Here is a 23,684-nt window from a genome sequence, read left to right as displayed (position 1 = left end):
TAATGAAATGTAAGCAAAATATTGCTAATGCGTAATGATAATGGAAATTTAATGCGAATCCCTGAGGGGGGAAAAAAGTTGCTTTAGAAGGATTTTATGGGTGTGTTATTTTAGGATTTCAAGAGAACACTTACAACACAAAGTCGCGAGAATAATTTTAACCTAAAGGTATAAAAAAAATAACGTTAGACCTCAAGGGCTCAATAATTTTAAACTACCTATTATATAAAAGTAACCAACAAAGTTATGTCGCTTTTTGAGGAGGTCAGTGCTCAATTGGTCCTCACACCATGAAGGTGAATGCGAATGGAGATAAGGCAAAGGTCAGTTGTTGGTGTGAGTAATGTCAACATAATGCCTGGTTGTAGTAGTTCAGATACACCGTGAATTTGCGTAAGGACAGAGTGAACACGGGAAAGCCACAGGGTCATAAGAGCGTGTATGCTGTACGAGTTCAAACTGGGGTCAAACGCCGCTGCAGTAGGACGGAAGATATGCCAGGCTTTTAAGTTTAAGGACGGTGACGACACACTCGAAGACGCACCACGTGTCGGAAGACCAACACATCTACAAAATGAAAATCTTCAGGCAGCAATTAGGCGAACAGTGGCCAGACATGTGACGAATTGTGACTACAATTCAGTGCGAGTGGAGAAACGATTTGGCAGCACCTACATCAACTTGGGAAGCACTACAGTTGGGACGATGGGTCCCACATGATTTGACTCATCGTTGGTTATCATCCCATGAACCGGTACCAAAACACCCGAAACAACACTGCACCAGAAGAAGGTCCTCCTGGTGTTTGGTGTACAGCTCACAGCATTACGGATCGGGAATTTCTACCAGCTGGTCAGAGCATCAATGCAACTGTGTACTGTCAGCAGTTGAGCCGTATTCAATTAAAACTCAAAACTCTACTGCCATTACTTCTGAATCGCAAATGGCGATCACCTCCGAGGACACCAGTTCAAATCCTTACTAGAGGTGCAAAATGCACTTGATACCTTCTTTGCTTCTGGACCCACCAAGTTTTACCGCGATAGAATCCACGGCCTTAAAGAACGTTGGGAGAAGGTCATCGATGCTGATGGGGACTATTTTTGATCTTCCAGGTACGTCTTAGATGACATTCGAAAATTGGTGGGTGGAAAACTGACAGAACTTTCTTGGTCACCTTTTTTAATATTCTAATGTCCCACGTAATGTTGTGTATAAAACATTCTATACGCCAGTGTTTACAAACACCACCACATGGTGTAGCAAGAGGATTCTACTCACCAGATGGATCCACTATCACCTGCAGTCGAAGGACTTCTGGCTCCTCCCACGGAGCAGACAATCACATCGGATCAGCTGAGCCACCTACACCCAAGGACCCCTATAAATTGTATGGACGACGGCAAATCTGTACCAGTTTTCTGGTGTCCCTCCTACTGTTTGCCGCGGAACATTAGGAGTAACCTAACCCAAGGCCTCTAGTCTGCTACAGAACTACGCCTATCCTATCTCCTGGCTTAGCCTGCTAGGGGGCTTCGTTGGCCACTTAACCATCCCTCTGCTTGCCACGGAGCATTGGGTCCCTAACTCCACTCTGCTTAGCCTGCTACGGGGCTCTGTATAGATCTTGTTTGCGACCATACGGTCAAAGACTACCTATAACAAACCTTGTATACTAAAGAGATTATTTGTACAGTATTTTGTATAGTGCAACTTTTATAATAAAAACCGGTAGTAGGAGTCGATTCCGGATGCTCTTTTTATTAACGCTCTACCTAAAACCTATATGGGACAAAGTTTTACGATATATATGTAGGGGGAAAGTAGGTGAAATGATCCCCTACCCATACAGTGGAAAGTAGTAGCGCTGCCTGTCGTATCACGTTTTTGCTTTGTCACACAAAATAAGCTGTCCTTTTGCACCAGTTGTCTTTGGATGAGAAAGGTTTAGTGTTACAGACGAAAAAATAACATTTTCATAACATTGTTTATAAGGTATGTGCTCCTTTTTGCTGTATTTGTACTAACGCATGAATTAGAATATAAGTAAGACATTATTTGTTGAAAAGTCAGTGCTAAACTCTGTATATTTAAAAATGCTGGTGAAAGTCTTCTCCATGTTTTGTCACACAATAACGTATTTAATGGAAGCCACATGAAAAGTCAAAACGATCCCGGGCTCATTTTAATTTACGATTATTCCATTTTTTCGGGATCATTTTGCTGTTTTTGTTTCTTTGACTCAAGGCAATCCAGATGAGCAAAGACGCATCCTTAAAGATAGGCCTATTTTAAGTGATGTCCAATTAAACCCATCGAACCATTCTAAGCCTGCTGTTCCAAAATTAAAGGAATATAATAAGAAGGCAATGATTTCTAAAACGAAGAAGTTACAAGACGCAAAAAAAGAAATATGAAGTATCATCTGCTTTTGACAACGAATCCATTAGAAATACCGACTGCATCTATTGTTATGACTTATATTCAAAGTCTACTGTGAGGTTGGATAATGTGTCAGCAGTTCCAAGATGGGCCCACGATCAGTGTGCTGTTGTTGACGAAGATGAAGATTTCTTTGTGTGTACGTGTATTCTGCCACTTAGGAATCAAGAAAGCTGATCCCAGAAAAAGCATAATAGTACTAAGTGTTCAAAAAACGTTTTCGATATTGAACAATATATTATCCTACTTTAACAAACTATAAATACTACTATTACTAACATACTTCAACACAGTATTACTACACTCTGTACTCCATTCTTTTTAAATATAATCATTTTTTAAGTTTACATTTTTATTTTTATTTTTAATAGAGGAATTATTTTACCCTCCTTGTAAGGCAAAATGATCCTTTTGCAAAAGTTGATGATCGAAGATCAAAGATATTTATTGACAATGTTCAAAACTACACGTTACAAACCTCAGATAACTAGTTATCCTACTGACACAATTACCACAATATAGATCATTAGAGCTAAGATCTGGAGGCCAATGTGTCTTAAGGGGATCATTTTATCTACGTCTCCCATATATGTATATATTTAATTATGAATAACTCTCAAATGAATCGGCAACGTCTCATTTTTTGGTACTGTTAAAGTAACGTTGTATTAACACATTGCATTCCGATAATTTTGTTTTTTGTTCTTGGCTGCAAGACTGACACTGAAGAAAAGAAGGCGGTGTTCAGGTGGTATATGAAGTATGAAATCAGTGAGGTGTAAGTGAACGGCAGAATGAATTTCGAACACAACCACTGACACGTTTAACAATTGCCAAAAGTCGTGATAAAGGTTGTATCCGGTTTGCCATAATACCATACTGTGTCACGTAATCAGGTCAAAAGTCACATTGCATGTTAAATCGAGTGAAGATATTCCAAATCCAGATGTGAGATATTTGAAGCACGTAACCTCCGCGTGGGATCCCTGGGTAATTCGAAGAAGATGGATATCATTATTATTGAGCATTATTTTACTCAAACAACTTGATTTTTGACAATGTCTTATCCTATTTACCTTACGTGTTATATATGGTTTTTAAACTCTTTATTGTGTCTTTGCAATAAACTTTAAATTAGTTATCTCCTTATTATATTTTTTCAGGTATGTTGACGACTTCATCTTTTTTCATTGATTTTAATGTTCATGTTCCATGATTTTTTACTATGTTCCATCCATTTTAGGACAATTTGCTTTTCGAATATAGAATCTACATAACCTCCTCTAGATTTGAGATGAATTTCAGCTATCTCGCCCAAAAGTCTCTTCACATCATTGCAACCGGATAGGTCCTTTCAAGCCGGCGGTTGTGTTACAGAAATAAAATCGTTCTGGGTGACTTGCCACAACAACAATTCTTTCAAACTTGCGTACAGTGTTAATGATTGATTCGGTCATCACAGAAGTCTGTCAGACTGTGTGCCCTTAAAACCAGTATGACTCACACTAGTGTACGTCGTATTTTGTTCCCCTCTCCACTACGATCATTTTGTCAAGGAATTTCTCAATGAAAATTTACCCGAACTGTGGATAAGTCGAAGAGGGTTTGTTGTGTATTCACCACGTTTCCTAGACCTCACTCCTCTAGGCTTTTATTTATTAGAGACTGTTAAGAACCTTGTTTGGGGACATAAGCCTCCTAAATTGCTTTACCTACGAGCAGAAGTAGAATGTTGCAATGCAGATATCAAACATGGGACGTTGCAGTCGGTAGTTCATGCAACAGTCCGGTGGTATCGCCAATGTATTGATGATAACGGCAATATACAAACATAAACTGCATAATATCAGTTCATCACAAATTGCAATGTAATAATACAACACTAAAGTATTACACCACCAAAATGAGACGTTTCCGTCAATCCGTTTGGTTATTCACCATTAAGCCGTCTATACATTGTTTAAAGCCACTCATATATGTTATTCATATGTAGTATTAAATTCACAACGATTATGCAGTAACATTGTTTCATATCTAACCCAAATTAGTAAAATTGTTAGAATATGAATGCAATTTTGTTAATATTGTGTTTTGAAGGAATAAGATTGTAACTAATATGGATATCTAGTTAAAACCAAAAACTCGCATACTACTGCGCCTTTAGTATGGGAGACTCGGGTTCGATTCTCGGCGTAAGCTCATGTGGTTCGGATTCCATGTTAATCAGTAGGTCCACGTCTCATATAGCCTCGCTGCTGAACGGGACGTTAAATTCAAAATCAACTCAACTCAAAATTCGCATGCAGTCGAACTTATCGTTACAAATATCAAAGTATCGATATAATCGAAAACTATTAATAGTAACAGATATTGGTAAAACATGAGTTCTTTCTAATAGCAAGTCTAATAGATAGTTACCTTAATATTCTTTGCCGACTTTGACGGTATACAATGCGCAGCCGTAAGTATCCAATTACTGCTTATGATAGACCCTCCACAAAAGTGTCGTCCATTAATTTGTAATGAAACTTGATATGGAAACTGTCCTAAATGTAGTAAAGCGATTAAGATAATATCATATATTGCATACACGTAAAGCGGTATTTTAAAATACAGGTAACAAATTAAGGAACACAAATGTTTCAATTAACGTCAGGCGTAGTAGTATCCCAAAGCCTTTCAATATAAACCAAAGCTTAACCTCCATTTTCCGAGTAAAACAATTCTGTAGAATATCATTTTGATCTTTTTCTGTTGATTAATCAGAATCCTGCAGTTTTCCGTTGTGTGTTGACAAGATTTATAACAGATATGTAACACTTCCTTGAGTCACACACCTATGATAAGTTCGTGCTTATGGAAGTCTGAGACAGCTGACGAATTTGAATGGCCGTTTCTATTATTGCATCATGTATATGCTGTTATACTATGGCTGTTAATTCCAGCAAGTCTCCGTTTTCAATTGTCTTCGCACGTTAAACAGTACATAGGTAACCAGGAATTCGAGAAGGAGTTCGGAGCGTTGATTATATGATATATATATCTAGAAGAGATAGTGGAAAAGAGCCTACATAGTGAAGAATGTATTTCGGTAGGATGTAGAATGATTAAGTGTATACATTTTGGAAATTATATTGGGCTTGTTGCGGAATCTGAGATGAACATCAGTAAGATCATAGAAAACTAGATAAAGTGCTGCGAAGAATATGAGTTGAAAATAAATATCGAACAGGAAAAAACATGGTGATTGGAACGATGAGGGTCAATGTCAAAGACAAAAGTAGCAGGAGAGGAGATAGAACTGGTAACTAGTTTTCTATACTTGGATACTATTATTAGTGGTGATATGAAGTGCAAATGTGAAAGAAAAACAAGGATAGGGATAGCGAAAGAATTATTTAGCAGGAAGAAAAGTCTATTTTGCGAGTCCTTGAATACATATTTGGGAAACAGACTCATAAAATGCTTTTTGTGGAGTATTGTATTCTATGTGGCAGAAATATAAAGATTGCGGAAAAGCGATAAGAAAAGACTAAACGTTATCTAAATAAGAGTGTGGAAAAGAATGAAGAAAATTAGCTGGGGCGAGAAGAAACTGACGAGAAAGTGTTAGAAATGGGGAAGAATTAGTCAACATATTTAGATATAATTGGAAAGAGGAAGAAAAACTGTTGGAATATTGGCTGAGATCGACCTGTGTCATGAGGGACTGTTATGGAGGCAGGAAAGAAAGGGATAGGGCGAAGAAGACTATAGTTGATGGAGGTATTAAAACAGAAAAATCGTGCGAGAAGAAGAAAATGAAATATTTGAGTTTTACGTCCAACGGTTATACCGGTTAGGCTAAAGGAGACGATGATGATGAGAAATGAGTGAAATGGTGGAATGAAGAAAGTGGGAGGAAACGGGAGAGCCCTGAGGAAATCCACGCACACGGTGTTTGTGCACCACAAAGTTCACCTGGCGAGAACTGGGATCGAACCAGGAACCCCATGCACCAGAGGTGAACGCTCTACCATTGAGTCACCTCGGTTCCCTTACGTGAAGAAGAGATTACCTAAAGATCGTGGAGCATGGAAGCTTCTCACTTGCAACAAGTGACCTGCGAATCATGAAATGAAAATGAAGAGATATCAAATCTTCTAGCTTAACGTCCAAAGGGTTTGTCCTCTAGGCTAGAGGAGGCAGCTGTTTAAAGCAAGTGAATGATGATGGAACATTGATGAAATGAAAATGTAGGAGGAGACGGAAATACCCCCAAAAAACCACGAACAAGATGTTGTCCACCACAAATTCACTTGGACTGGTATTGAACCAAGGACCAGAGGTAAGCTCCCTACCACTGAGCTACCGTTCCCTTACCTGTCAATAATAACAGAATATCAATGATGATAAAGATTATGGTATATTTAAATTATAATTTTTAAAAATTTATTTTATTTTTTAAAAAAGTGTGGTACGAATCGGCCATTGTCCGTATCGTGATAGTGACAAGTAGCATCACTACTGACGTCCCCATTAACCTATAATCAATCAATCAACACAAGCTATAATATGATACGAATATGCTGAGTTTAATTAAAATGTAGCAATATCAAGCAATGGTTAGGAGCGGCTAGTAGCACAAATAGAAGAAACAGTATGTGGTAATGGAGACATTGATGTTAAAATGAAATAGAAAAGCATAAGTATATTAAAAAAAGAATCTGTAATTAAATTGCCAAATATCAATGTAAAATCATTTACCCTTCATTTTGTAATTTATTATACATTTGCTCATATTAAATTACAAAAATTTGCTGTTTTTCTTACAAATTTACAGTAAATTTATAAGAAAATATATTTTTATTGCCAAAAATTTAATTTTACACCATTTCATATTAGTAATTTTACATAGATAAATTGATTTACATAGAGGATTGGCAAACAGATTGCTACCGTTTTTTGTAAATTTACGTATGAATTTTTTTACAGTGTAATTATTATCTTATTACAATATGGATTGAGGAAATCCAGAACTCGTAAATTGCACAATAGCTGCCAATGCCTGTACTATTCCATAAGATTCCACAGGGATGCCGTGTGTTATATATACGTGGGTTGGATAAAAAGTAATTGCAACATTGCTATAATTCATATTTGACTTAATGGACAGAACAACATCTGTTACATTCCTTTAATATTATGGCCTTCCATTTCTACGTGACAAAGGCGCCCATATACCACCAGCGCGTCCGTCTTTGTAGATGTCCTGCAAGGATACATATGGCACAAATTATTGCTTCTCTTCTTACTGCTTTCCGGAAATCGGTTACTTCATTTTGGCGATAAGGGTGCAACTGTACGGGCTAAAATCAGGTGAATACGACAGATGATGCAATATTCCACTACCACCGACACACGAGCGCCATCAGAGTGTTACCCGTGTGGCACCGTGAATTACCATGAAGGATAATGAAAAGTCCGTGCCTGTATTCATCGCTTTCTCCAGAGTCCAGATGAAAGTGCTGTTGCAAGAAGTTGCAATCCGTGACCTGTCTGCCTTTGAAGAACAGCATGATGCAGAATGATCTCATGGATCTTGTAAGCCATAATGAACACCACTTTCCCATCAACACCATACGCAAGGCGCATGCTCTTTGGGTGACAGAAACAAGAACATTTCCATTCATTGGATGGCCGCTTCAATGGTGACTCATATGACCGAACTCAGTAACCGACCATAGTGACAATCCTTGTAAGAAAGATTTTGCTCTCCCTCTGATGATAGTTGAACTATTTTTGTGCAAGTGGATAAGTGGTGTCTTCTTGCACCTCAGTGGTTTCATGCGATATCCAACCGCTAACTCACGCGCAGTTCATCGGCGATCTGCATGCTGCATGGAGGCAAGGAGTTGAATTGTGCTGTTGTACGTTGGGGATCGTCTCGAACGGAGGGATCTTAACCGGTATCCCTCCCTTTACGAAGGACTTTTACCCATCGCGCCACCATGTGATATGGTAACAATGAATCACTACACGCTTCACGAAGTCCCTCAAAACATTATTGTTGTGTACTGCCTACTTTACGGCACTGCTCTTTTTGACTAAATAACATACACTTGCCACATTTCTTCCTCCCATATTTCTTTATCAGCTACGGAACTCTTACAGTGCTGAAACACAGCCTTCTGAAGTGAGAAGTGTTGCAACTACTTTTTATCCAACCTATGTGTATATTTACACTCCAAAATTTCTTTACTGGCTTCAGTGAACCTTATCCTATATCTTCATTACACTTTTGAAATTATTATAGTTTACGTATCAATACGAGTATGTTTTAGATAAGTAACTAATAGCGTAAAAAGTGAAGCAAGATATATGAAGAAGTTAACGATAACCAAAAGTGAGAAAAGGATTTAACTAGAAAGCGATTTAACTGAGTCTGGATTTGGAAAAAGTCATTTATAAGAGAGTTAGAAAAAATTTCTCGGTTAGAGGGAAAACGCTAGAGAATCCAGTTATTTTGTGTTGAGAAAAATCCAACGTCTTGCTGAAATAAGAAAAATTAAACTATGTTTCGACTTTAGGAAAATTGATATCAGGAAAGAAATTCCCTTAATAATGATTTTGATGAAATGGAATCCGCTTCTCTATGATAGAGAGAGATTTATCTTGGTTTAAATTGAACTTCTAGGAAACTGGAATGTTTTCAAAACTCCAGATATTTTAATTCTCGTCAATGAGATTCTTAATCCACAAGCCTGATAATTGTGCGTGTCTTAAATATTTTTCATCAATCGTATCTGATAAAGGAAGAGAAACTGACCATTTGGTTACTAATAACGTTAAATAATTAACGTCAAGTTTGGGAAACAGTGTATTATTTTATTAACCTTCTATTATTTTATTACCCAAGGGGCGTACAAATGTATCCCATGCATATATTTTACTGTATATTTTATGTCACAGATACCCGAGGTTCACTACCGTTCGTTACATTGTTGGCCGGACTGAAAGAAAACTTATTTCCTCAATATCTATTTTGTTGTAAGGTGATCTGCTTATGTATGTGGATAAAACTACACTGGGGTACATTTGTACTTCCTTGGGTATCTATGTTACCATATTTGTTTCAAGTATTATTGTTGTATTTTATTATTGTAAAGAGCAAAATAAAGAACAGGTAATATTAGAGCCTACTGCAATATATCGTTACAATATTGTAATATTGCAACCTCTTCTGCCACAAAAACATTACGAAATTAATATAGTTTTATTGCGTATAAACAAATTTCCATTTAGCTAACCTAACTTACCTAAACTTACCCTAAACTAACCTACACTAAGAAAACCAACATAACCTAACAAAGCACAATAGAACATAAACGAAAATACCAATATTACCGATGCCACAAATAAGGATGTTTCTAATTGCAAAAATGTGTATTGGATTACACCTGTACACCTGTTGCGAATTCAGAGTTAATAAATATCATGGGTAGACTATCTAAGGATTAAAAAATGCATCTAGTAATGTTGCTCTATCTTTCAGCTGCAAACATATTTCTGACCCACAACAATAAAGAATATGGGAATAGCAACGTGAAAAGTCTTACTCATATATCACTTACTAAAACGTTCAAAGTTCTAAGGCAAGAATAGAGGAATATGATTTTGATTCGCGGCAAACATAAGAAGTATCAATACTTGCAATTAAGCTGCATTGTTCGAAATTCAATTTCGTTTAAAGATGGATATAGGATGTAATTTTAGAATATTTGCATATTTGCACGAAATTTAAATGGAGAAAGTATAAATTACGAGTACTTTAAATTTGTATTTTAAAATTAAATTATTTTGTCCCTCGTATCTTATATGTATGTCTCTCGTATCTTATACAATCTTGAATGTATTTTAAATTTATCTAATAGTACTTGTGTTTCAATAAATTATTGTATGTAACCTTACAAGTGTACATATGATGCAATATATGTAATCTTACCTTTCGCTGCCTGATACCCTCCTACAACACGGGCCTCCTCATAGATACTATTTGTCTCATCTGTAAATAAAGAACAAACCACATCAAATAAGTTTCACATAGATGATTTGTTTTTATTTTAAACATTGTTTATACGAGTTGAAATTTAATTAAACTAAATATGTATGTAAGTAAACTCTCTTACTGATAATTCATTTAGCAACAGATCTCTTAAGCCACTGAGCGTAGGAAGTTGGGATTTTTTATAAATCATTTCCTTGATAGCTGGACAAAGATGAGATGGAGTTTTGCGTTTGATCCCGAAAGGCGGTAGGACATAATTAAATATTTTCTCATAATTCATTAGATATTCAGAATCCTTTAGATCTAGTATTTGTATTTTACATAAAGTTATCGTTATGTCATAGAATATGAGTAATACAATTTTCTTTCCTCACAAATTTCAATCTGAGGAGTTGAGAGTAAGGTAAACGTTTTCTCGCTAGGATTTATTAAGTACTCCTAACAAAATACTGGATTACAGGACAAAATTTGGTATAAGGAATATCTTATATATTTTACCTCAGGAGAGTAAGGCACAAATTTTACAAATATTTCGAATTTTTCGAACAATAGGACATAAAAGAGTTAAATTTGTAATAACTTCACGTAATACCAAACCTGGTATTTACTTGTAGCAATTTTTAACATACGTCATGTATAGGGAAGAGGATATGGTTGAAAGTAGTGACTAGATATTGAAACATATGTATAAGCACAACATATTATTGAGTAACTGATTTCTGCAAATACATGCATAGACAGCACGAGCATCTATTACTAAGTTTTTTAAGAGGAACATGGCCAGTAATTCTCTAGTAAAAAATGAAATTAAAAAAATAAAAAGAGGAAAGCTGGATGATGATACTACTTACAGATTTTTAATCCCACTCAATTTATTTCGAGAATATCAAGACGAGACCTAGTCTACGATCGAGACAATTTTGCATTGATCGAGACTACACAGAGAACGAAATGGCAATTTTCGATTTAAGACGACGCCTAGACAATAAGTTGAATCAAGACGAGAGTGATACTATATAAAGTCTCGTCTCGTCTCATCTCGATACCATCCTTAAGATGGGATATCATTGCAGCAGACTATAGTGGTATCAAAGTGTTCTTCTAAATAACACTTCTAAATAACCCTAAATAGCTATTTTAACACTAACCACAAAAACCCGTGAAAATCTTTCCACACATTCACGTACGTAGGCAGAACGACCTCTGTGGGGACAATAGAAGACGGCTTGTCTTTTTGTCACATTATGAAAGATAGTAAGTACCATTCCTCATCCAGAGTCACTATTAACTTACATTTGTTCCTTGCAAAATGACATTTATACAACTTTCAACTGTTCACTCTTCTCTCCATAATACATAAGGACTAACGATACGAAATAGGATCTTATGATTAATTAGATGTAAATCTTGCGCAATTGTGCAATTTACGGCTCCAACGTAACGTTATCCATTATTGTTGTTTTTGGACAATCTGCGCTCACGTCATACCAAGGAAATAATTTCGTGCACCACATCGTGAATCCTGGGTATGCCTGAGTCTCTGATCACTACAAAGCCCAATATTAGAGGTCCTAGCAACAACATGACTGGTTTGTCGAGATTTAAGATGAAACATTTTGATGCATGAAACATTTTGTCAGACATTATTTACTTGTATGGCTATAACTATAACCGATGTCTGAAATACGTAAATGTAGTCCTCCCAAAAGCCGTTGTTTTTGGAGCATATGATCTGTCATACACGGGACAGCCGTCCACACTGCAAGTCAGCAAGCAGCATTTTCGAACAACCCGCAATAACTTCTCGAATGTGTTTACCATGCTGCTACCGAATGATTAAATTCGTTACCGTAAACCTGAAAACCTCACCCATAAACATTGCATTATGCACCGTAAAAATATGGTACACTGTTTCATAAATAATTTAGTGGTGTGTAGGATTAAAGGTTAGCGTCCCTTTCAGCACAGAAGCTGTATGAGCCGTGAACCTACAGTTTAAGGTTGAATTCGAATAATCGTACTTCGTCCAAGGCTTTCCCACTGGGAATCGGACTCGGGAGTCAAATAATTTGGAAAATAATTTGAAAATAGCTGATACTAGCAGAGGATAAGATCATCTGTACGTTGAAGCCGTGTCTATTTATGGCCTTTGATATTCGATAATTATTTTAACATTACATTGAAGATTATTAAACGTCTTAAGTGAGATCATAAAAAAGCGAATGATTTAATGAATTAAAGACTTTCAGAAAAAAAATCAGAACAAGGACATAGAGACAAATTGCTTTTAGCACTGCTATATTACGGTTTCATTGTGAGTAACTGATCTTTCTTTCTATTTCTTAAGCTTATGTTGCTTCAGAAAGGAGGCGGAAATCCGTAGGTGGATTATTTTTCCGTGAAATCTACATATAGTTCGGATATCACATTAAAATATAAGTCTTTCTCATATAGTCTCGGTGAAGCAAGGAAACGTTAATACCTAGCCAAATAAATGAAAACAATCATGTTCGGATGTACAAACAAACAAGAAAAAACTCTCATTAATCTTAAATCACTTAGTACTATGTGTGTTTGTGGACACTTTGAAGGTTAGATTAATTGAACCTATTTCACGTAAAAGCAAACTATAAGAAGGAGAAAAAATGAAAGAAATGAAAAGGAAACTGAGTGAATGGAACAAATACTCATTCTTACTTCTTCTTCGTTTATATCGACGTTTGCCTTTGATTTCCTCAGGCCTACACGTGTTTAGTAAACTGATTTTCCTAATCTCTAATAGCAATATTATTGTGTTTGAGTAACTCTACTAGCTTTCAATAAATGAATGCTTTGTGCCATTCATTAGTTTTATGTGTTGCTAGTAAATACATAAAAGAGACGCACTCACGTGAAGGGTCCACCGGCTTCCGACTTCCGCAACTGGATATACATTTATACACTTTCTTAGTGAAACTATACTCTTTTGCAGATAAATGATTAGTACAGCCTAAATATTTGATCTCACACTTCATCTCTGCTCTTTGTTTTCTTAATAAAAACAACCTAGTATTATATTTTTTCTCAAAATATAGGTGACACTACGTAACAATTACTTATCATCTTACCCAGTGTAGAATAACACCAATTCAATACTACACTCATATCCAAAGTCGCATGTCTATAAATATGTTGTACTAGGAATATAATTTGATAACGAATTCTCCCCGTATTTCTTATAATGTTAGTATGTGTATAATCCTCAAAGACATGTATATGGCAAATTTCATGTCAAAAGAGCAGTAAATAAGAACAATAAAACGAAAATAAAACATTCTTGTCCATTTAGGAACATTTTGTTTTACTAATTCTAATTTTCGTATTTATAATTCTTTTCCTATGAAATTTACCACAAATATACATTTCCCGATTATACACATGGTATCAGCATTAGAAGTACCCTACAAAATCATTATCAAATTATATTCTTACAAGAAGGCAGTAATAGATATGCGACATTCATTTTGGACATGAGTGTACATACCCCTTCCTCCGAATTTTGGATATCTCCCAACGAAAATTTCTGCGTGCGCGTCTGGTTCTCTCACACTTTTCTACTTTTTGAAATTTGAAAAAAATCGAAACATAGCATTCAGATAAAGACAAGCAAATTTGCTTTTCGGTGTCTACAGAACGCGGCTATGCTCGTATTTTCAATGTACTGTGCTCCGCAATAAAAAGTTCGCAAATACTGTAACTTCTATATTTAACTCAGTTTTCTTAATATTTTTTCGCTTCTTTGTGCTTTCGTGAACAAAGCAGTGTAGTAATGAATAATTATTTATAATTTTGGAAAAAATAAAGCAAAATAAGAAAATTATAAGCGAAAAAACCTTTGTTCCTATGAAACCTTAATCTGTCAAATAATTATGCGAAAAATATCCCGAGGGAAATTAGAAGAAAAATGACTCGACACAGTGCACAGGTATTAGGAACACTCACTAAAATGTAAAGTTATTGAACAAAATATGAACTGAATAGACAATTATGTAAATACAAAAATAAATACACAGCGTTGAAGTTTGCAATTCACACTTCATGCACAGTTCCAATATGCAAAATCAGTCAGTATCTTCAGTAGAAATTACTGAAATAGGGAGAAAACGACTATTTAAAACTGCAAGTGTGAATCTGCGCTTGGAGCTATACATTAGCAATATTACAACGTATTTTTTCATAAATTGTCTCGATGATCAAGCGTGTTTACTAGTGCTCTTGGCATTCTAGCATCGAAGATTGGAAGTTCGAATCTGCCTCCAGGTAGGTTTCTTTTTTTTATATGAAACCATTTCTTTAAATATAAAGTTATGTTTGAAGTACTTGAAAAAATAAAATCAGATGAACTATCACATTTCAAAGCTTAGTCACATTTAATCATCCTTTCATCATTTATATACGAAGACTCTAAAATTAGGAACGTTAACATTGTTATAATGAGAACAGATTTCTGATTTGAATACCAACCTTAAATCACACGTCCAAAATGAAAATTATTCATGTCTCTGATACTTATAGCAATACACAGATGCCTATGTAGAGAAAGAGAGAGAGAGGGGGGAAGGAGAATGTGAGACAGATAAAAAACAACATATGCTTGTATTTTTCATTACAACGTAAACAATATTGTAATTCATCATCTGGATTTTTACAAAGCGATTTGAACGCTTGAAGCGACTTAATGTTCATAAAGCTTCTTTTTCTTGAATCTTTTGAAATTAATATCGCAAATAGCCCGATGCTTTGTAATATGTGCCAGAGAAATAAATACATGTTTTTAGAAGAATAGTATCGTCTACATCTTGCTTCTATTGATGGTATACAGATAATGTTGAGTTGATTTTGAGTTCAACGACCCTTTTGGCAGCGAAGCTATATGAGACGTTTACCTACTGATTAGCCTGGAATTCGAACGACATGAGCTCACATCGGGAATCGAACCGGGATTCTTACGTCAAAGGTGCGTATGCTAACCGTTTAGCCACAAAGGAACTAATTATGAAAATAGAATACCACACATTATCCCATATTACTTCAACGACAGATTTCTGTTTTATGATAAGTTAAAATAGTATTTCTGGACACTGTAGCGAAAAATGTAATTTCTATTTCATGTACTGTGTGAAAAATACAAAGAATAAACACAATAAAAACGAAACAAGGAAAATGATTCAATATAACGTGCTTTGCCTCTCTCGAATAAACCACTCAATATATTACAAGTGCATATCTCGAGCATTTCTAGTAAAACTAATAAAACGCGCTGGTTTATAAGTTGCCTGTGTGGTGTAGTGACTAGCACGTGCGTTTCTGGTGGACGGGTTTCCGGGTTCGATTCCCGGTGTGAGAACTTTTGCAATTTTAAATTTTCTCAGTGTGTCTGAGTTCGTGTCCCTGTCGTTCAAGGTTACTGGAAATAACTGCAAAACGTGTATAACCGAGTAGGAAATATACACAAGTTACTGACAAGGAGAAAGCAGACTTTGGTAAATGAACTTCGGGTCCACCTTTCGCGAGGTAAGAATGCAAATTTAAAGTGTCAATATTTCAAATTGCAGTAACCATAAAACCCGCCTTAAACTTCCTGACTTTGCGCATATATGATAGAACGCGTTAAGTTATCAAGTGGCAGTGACGAATATCTACACCTCACGCGCAAAAGGTCCCGCTAAAGTCATTTTCTTGTTGTAACCAATCAAGTACCATCTGTAACTACATGTAAAATATTAATTCATCATATAGGTTTATAATCCATACAACAATTAAAATGTTCAAATCAGTTGTATACGTAAATATATTGACAGTGGTGTATTTATGGGGTCGCTATTAGGCTCAACTCCCCCGAAATAAATTTCGTATATGTACAATGTCATTGAAATTTGTCGGCACCCAAAAGAAAAAATGTAAATGCTTATTCAGGTGTGTGTACAGCCCCTCCCCGAAACAAAATCCTAAATACGCCACTGTATATTGATACCACTAGATATAATATGGTTACCACAGTCGATGAGCAAAAAATGTTCTTGACGCTTCGTATCCATATCTGTGGACAACGTGAATTACAAGAGATATGAAGGGAAAATCCCCTTTAGTAGTACTGGATATATGCTACAACCAGAGGCATCATTTGAGACATCGCTTAGGGGGCAAAAGCACCATCGACATAAGATTTCCACGTTTTGTACTAGTATATTAATATACAATTGATTAAAGTGTATGTATTGCTTAAACTCTTGCGGTAATTGTCCCCTCTTGCTCTCTTAAATGACGCCCTTGGCTAGAACTGTTATGCTATGTTCTCCATGCTATTGTCGTCTGAAATGATGCCCCTAGCTATAGCATACATCCAAAATTATCAAAGGTGATTTCTCCTTATCTCCCTTCTAATTCGCACCGTGTCCACTTATAAAGACACGAAGAGCCAAGAACATTTTTATACAACGACTGTAGTAACCATAATATATATAGTGATATCAATATACAGTGGCGTGTTTAGGATATTGTTTCGGGGAGGGTCTATGCACAACACGTGAATAAGCACTTATATAAACAAAGGAGGGGCACCAAAACGTTATAACAATGTGAGTTGGCAGGCCCGTGCTGTATGGTCATACAGTTAGCGTATTGGCCTGCGGAATCACAGATCCTAATTTCAATTCCCGCGCAAAGTAATAGTTTTTTGTGTGCTTTTTTGTACTCAAATAACAAGGTCATACATTTGAACTTCGATAAAAGTAATGTATTTATCCGTAATTTATTAATTTGCAAGAAAGTACAAATTGCAACAAAAATGGTTTTCTTTTGTTGTAAATAACCCTACGACCTCTAATCATAATAACCCTATTACTAAGTACATCTTCATGAAGCAAGTTTGCAAAACAATTATCGAAATTTATATTGTGTGTAACTTGAGTAAAGTACTAATTGAAGCTAAAGGGTATAAAATTATTATTTGGGAAAACAAATAAAGAGGTTGCCTTGTGCGGGAGTCGAACTCTGAGGCCAGACTCCAGTACGCTAACCATCTGACCACATACTACGGGACCGATAACCGATATTTTATAACGTTTTCTTGCGCAATTTTTTGTGTGTCCATTCAAGCGCCATTCGTGAAGGACCTGTCTTCAATCTGGGTCAAATCATTGAACACTTTTTTTCTGGACAATCCAAATGTGCAATAAGAAATGTGGGTTCACATCTAGAATTTTAAAGTTACCCCGTACCCCGGAAGGAGATATTGATAGGGGTTGCGTTTGGTATGATTGGATAGCCTTTTCAAAACAATTAAACCCGTGTTGTTTTTGTTTTTCTGATCTGTATATTTCACGAGATATGTGATTGTTCCGGGACTACGAAGACATACATACATACATACACACACACACACACACATATATATATATATATATATATATATATATATATAGTGGCGGATCCAGGATATGATCAAGGGAGGGGTAAACCATAGTTTGACGTTTTATCCAGTGTATATCAGAGTATCAAGGGGGTGCTATAGCCCCTATAGCCCCCCTTGGATCCGACCTTGTATATATATATATATACACTTGTGTTTTCCATAAAAAGTTGTAAGTGTAATTCATAATTTAGTTAATTAACAAAAGGTTTCCAAATACAAAATTCCTACTTCCAATATGGATTTGAATCTCAATACTAACAATCAGTGAAAGTCAGCTTATGTAATTTCTTAACTTGTTATGAATAACCTCGCTGCTGAAACGGACGTTGAACTCAAAATAAACTTATCCTGATATAACCGGACCTATACAAGATTTCGGATAAAGAACACATATTACGACTGTTGTTGGTTTGAATTGGGCCTCGGGTGTGGATCTTTAAAATTGTTTTTCTTATGTGTTGTAATAAAAGAATATACAAGTGTAGAAGTGTCAAAGCAAATATAAGGCCAAGCATCAAATATGTCCAATGATTTTTTTTTAATTATTAGCATCCTCGTCTTTAGTGCGAGACATCTGAAAGTAAAGCCGTTTTCTGAATGTGAAAGACCGTGTGGTTTATTATCAATAAGGAAGATATTTTACTGGGAATTTTCTAGTGGAGGAAGACTCATTGACTTACATGAAACACTTTCCAAGTGTAACACTCCGATTTTGATCAAATTTAGCAGTTAGATACTACACATAAGCAAATAGTGTTTTTTTTTTTTACTTTCTGCGGAACAACGGTCTTAGGGAGCAAAAGCCCCCACACAAAATTTTGAAAGTTTTTGCCCTAAAGGCAAGAAGAATTAGACCAAAGTGAACGAAATTCTGCACAGGAATTGTATACGTAAAATGAGAAAATATGTATTTCATATTTTCCTGGAAATATGGTTGGGTGGGACACGGACCCCTCCAAATCTTTGATCACGAAATATCAAAAGTGCTAATAACAGTATGTCGAAAGTGAATAAAGGAAATGAAGAATTGCAAGGAAACTTTGTGCAATGACAACACACAACAATGAATAAATATGTTTTCTTTTATTTTATGCCGATAAACAGTTTCAGGGGCAAAAGTTCCCATCCAAAATTTTTAAAAGTTGATGGCTGAAAGACAAGAAAAAGTTGACCGAAGTCAATGAAACGGTACACATATATTGTAGACATAAAATGAGGGAATACTGTTTCGTATTTTCCTTAGTTAAGAAGTTGGGTTGGACACAGACCTTCTAAACCGTTAATTACGAAATATCAAGTGTAATTCGGAGAGGGCATTGGCCCCAATACCCTTTGGGGGGCCAAGGCTCCCTCCGAAGAAAGTAAATTTTACCGTAATAGCGCAGGTAGAAATAGACCGAAGCAAATGAAATTGTGTGTAGGTATTGTATATGTTAAATAAGGCCTCTCGTGGTTCCCAAATGTCCGCATCTAGGGATGCGCACGAGACAAAATTTGTGGCTGTCTCGTCTCGAAAATGTGCTCTAAAAGTGATGTCTGGACTCAAAAATGTATATTTCTCTATTGGTAGAGAAGTGTCTCGACTCGTCTCGTGCGCATACCTATTCGAATCCGATTTGCTTCAAATTTGGCACATCAACAGTAAATAGGAAATAAATCGACACGTTTTTCTGTTCATGCGGAAAAACATTGTAAGGGTTAAAAGCACATCCCGAAATACTATAAAATACGCTATACTGTTTGTGCTTACTGTTGATATGCCAAATTTGAAGAAATCGGATGGGGACACTTGTTGAACACGAAAGACCTTATTTTACATATATAATATCTACACATAATTTCATTCGCTGCGGTCCACTCTTTCCTTCACCCAACGCTTCGGTCCACCCAACCGTTTTATTATTATTATTATTATTATTATTATTATTATTATTATTATTATTATTATTATTATTATTATTATTATTATTATTATTATTATTATTATTATTATTATTATTATTATTATTATTTACAGGAATATTCGAATCACGTATTCCCTCATCTTACGTCTACAATATCTGTACCCAATTTCGTTCACTTTAGTCCACTCTTGTCTTTCGGGCGTCAACTTTCAAACTTATGAGTGGGTGCTATTGACCGTAAAACCGTTTCTCCAGAAGGTAAAAACAACGTATTCGTTTATTTTTTGCGTATTGTCCATATACGAAGTTTCGTTGCAATTCTTCATGTTCTTTATTCACTTATGAGAAACTATTATTAGCCCTTTCGATATTTCTTGATCAAAGTCTTGGAGGGGTCCGTGCCCGACCCAACCGTTTTTTCCAGTAAAATGCGAAGTACGTTCTCCCTAATTTTACGTCTACAACATCTGTGCACAATTTCATTCACTTTGGTCCACTTCTTCTTGTCTTTTGGACGTCAACTTTAAAAATTTTGATGCGGGACTTTTACCCCCCTAAAACCGTTTTTCCGCTGAAAATAAAAAACACGTATTAGTTTATGTATAGTATCTACCTGCTAAATTTTATCAAATTCGGAGTATTACAATTGGGAGGTGCTACATATTAGATTTGTATAGTTTAAACCGGACCGCAGTGGCTCAATGGTAGAGCGTTCACCTCTGGTCCATTCGAGCTCAGCTCGCAGCAAGTGAACTTTGTAGTTGCCAAACACAATGTGCGCGGGTTTTCTCGGGGTTCTCCCAGTTTCTTTTATTCCACCCTTTCATTCACTTTCCATCATCACCATCTCGTTTAGCCTAGCCCAGCGTTTCCCAACCTTTTTCAACTTGCGGCACACTACAGGTGTAACTTGAATTCTTGCGGCACACTCATATATATATATATATATATATATATATATATATATATATATATATATATATATATATATATATATATATATTATTTGTAAATATAAAATACAGTAGTATTTTTTCTCTGTAATTACTGATCTCCTCACAGAGAAGAAAGTTCGATCACTAGTTTTTCCCCGTGATAAATCATTATGCATATTTTCCATTCTAATTTAAAACAACAACAATTGCAATGAAATATAGGAATCAGGTTTCTAAAAATACAATTCCTTTTTCGAAAACTGTATCTAACCTTTCACAAAGAAGGAAGATCACTAAATAATGAACGAACAAACAAATCTCTTACTTTTAAAATACAAATGTAGGTAATTTGTATGCACGTTTGCTTTGTCGAAAGGATTGAATGATATTTTTAAAATTTCAAGTTACAAAATTGTCTGCAACAATAAAGAAGCAATAATAGTCAGAACAATGATAACAAATACTTTTTTCAACGTTAAAAATGTACAGAAAAGTGTCAGTATGAAATTATAAATTCATAGTAATGTGAAATACAAATATACATTTTTCCCTATGTCTTGCAATTTGATTGCTATATAATTAATAATTTTGTTTCAATTTCCTCGCGGCACACCAACGGCCCACTCGCGGCACAGCAGTGTGCCGCGGCACACCGGTTGGGAAACGCTGGCCTAGCCTATAACGTGGGACGTAAAGCTTAAAGATTTCATTTCATTGTAGAGTTTAACGTCCCTTCCAGCAGCTAGGCTATATGAGACGTAACCTACTGATTGACGTGGCATCCGAACCACATTAGCTCCCGCCGGGAATGGAAGATCAACTGAGTACGTAGCAAGTAGTAACTATTTTCATGAATATATATATATATATATATATATATATATATATATATATATATAAAAATCTCTTCAAGTCTGATACTAAAGTATTATTATTATTATATTATTATTATTATTATTATTATTATTATTATTATTATTATTATTATTATTATTATTATGTTACTTATTACTTGAGATACAAACTATAGTTGCAGGATTGTAGAAGGAATATTGCCTAACTTATAATGCTTATGAAAAAATTGTTAGTTTTCTAAACGGGTGGGTCTACTCTTCCCACGCTGGGATAACAGTAATTACGTAAATTCCTCTTCCACTATACAAATAAAACACTGTTTAGCATATATAGCAGTGGAAAAAGATTAAATTTTAAACAGGAAAGTAAAACTTTAGAGATTGTGTTTTCTGTGAAAAAGATGATTATTTAGCTTTACTAGAAAATGTTATTTTTGTCAAGAACATTGAACGTTGAAAGAAACGGTAATGGAACAAATTAATTTCTTTGTACGGGCCAAAACAAAAAGCTGTCATTTCTAAAGAGCAGAAACATAGGAAGTAAACATAAAACGAAACCTCTACTGAGCTAGTACTCACAGAACAATATGTTATGTTAAAAACATTTCTTTTAACATTGTGGTTTTGTCTTATGCGTAGAGGCACTTACAAGTTCAGTACAATATTGTCTCTTAACGTGTAAAAATTGCCTGAAGGAAAGTGGAACAGAACATGACATTAGATCTTATCATTTACAAAACAGTTGTGCTGTGCTCACTTTAAATCAAACAAAATATATCTAAATAAGGGGTGGATTCTATCCGTTGCGTGTTACTTGCCACGGTGTAACTTGCCACTATTGGAATTTCGTGTTACTTGCCACGGTTACCTTATCGCATATTTATCTATCTATGACAGCGTGTCCGTTGCCACGCATCTGCATCTAGATTTGATCTTGAGGGGGTGGGATTAATTTAACTGTGTTGTTTTATCTGGCTGGAAAGCTCAATCTAGTTTCTTATAACAGCGAAACACACTTCCTTCCACAATTTCTTCTTTATAAATATTTCTTCTTTAATGCTGGGCGTTTCTCTATTTCCTCAAGTAATTTTTCATAGTCTTTATCACTAATTAAAGACATGCTAGTCACTAATCAAAGAATGTATTAGTTTCCATTGCGAACACTTCTTTTCACGCGCTACACACGGAACGAAGTGTTACGTGAAAAAAATTGTAGAAAACATTTATTTTTTACCTTTCTACTTGGAGATATCTCGGCAACTTTTCTGTTGCCATCGCCTCAGTGAGCGGACTCCCATAAAATTCAATGCGTTTTTAGATGTTTCGCAACTGTTCCGTCGCCGAGCTGTTGCCCTGCTATCACCCTGCTTAGCAACACCTCGGCAACTTTTCTGTCACTGTCGTCTCAGTGAGCGGACTCCCATAAGACTCAATGCATTTAGCCAGAGCAACAAGATAGCTGCCCGACAAAATGTTGCCAGTGAGCGGTAGGCCTAAGGCAACAGCTTGGCGACGAAACAGTTGGGCAACATCTGCGGCGACGGTGACAGAAAAGTTGCCGAAGTACATCCAAGCAGAGAGATAAAAAAATAGATGTTTTCTACAAGTTTTTTCACACAACAGTTCGCTCCGTGTGTAGAGTATGAAAAGAAGTGTTCGCAATGGAAGCTAATACATGTATGTCTTTAATTAGTGGTAAAGACAATGAAAAATTGAGGAAATAGAGAAACACCCAGCGTTATATAAAAAGAAAAGTTTGCAAGAATATTCAGATATAAATTGAGAGAAGAAATTGTGGGAGAAAGTGTGTTCCGCTATTGTAAGAAACTGGAATGAGCTTCCCAGCCAAGAAAAAAATAACACAGGTATTTACACAGGAGTCTATTACATTTTGCAATGAAAATGAAATGAAACCTTGGAGTTTTGTTCCACGGTTATACCGGGTAGGCTAAAGGAGACGGCGATGATGAGAATGAATGAAATGGCAAGATGAAGAAAGTGGGAGGAAATGGGAAAACCCATCTACACGGTGTTTGTCCACCACAAACC

The 23,684-nt window shown here is 35.7% G+C and overlaps 1 protein-coding gene across 2 annotated transcripts in view; it reads right to left on the bottom strand.

The window, feature by feature from the left end:
* Positions 1–23,684, bottom strand: part of LOC145662804 (trypsin-like) — an 83,571-nt gene that overhangs the window by 20,890 nt on the left and 38,997 nt on the right. For both annotated transcript variants that reach the window (XM_081728694.1, XM_081728693.1), the window contains exons 3-4: positions 10,427–10,486; positions 4,861–4,988 (exon numbers count right to left, since the gene is read on the bottom strand). In XM_081728694.1, the coding sequence (XP_081584820.1) occupies positions 4,861–4,988; positions 10,427–10,486 (188 nt within the window). The remainder of the gene's footprint in view (positions 1–4,860; positions 4,989–10,426; positions 10,487–23,684) is intronic.

This window comes from Thermobia domestica, chromosome 10, assembly GCF_964235325.1.
Source record: "Thermobia domestica chromosome 10, izTheDome1.hap1.1, whole genome shotgun sequence".
Taxonomy (NCBI): domain Eukaryota; kingdom Metazoa; phylum Arthropoda; class Insecta; order Zygentoma; family Lepismatidae; genus Thermobia; species Thermobia domestica.
Note: the sequence above shows the minus strand (reverse complement) of the source record. Positions and strands in the feature narration are given on the sequence as shown.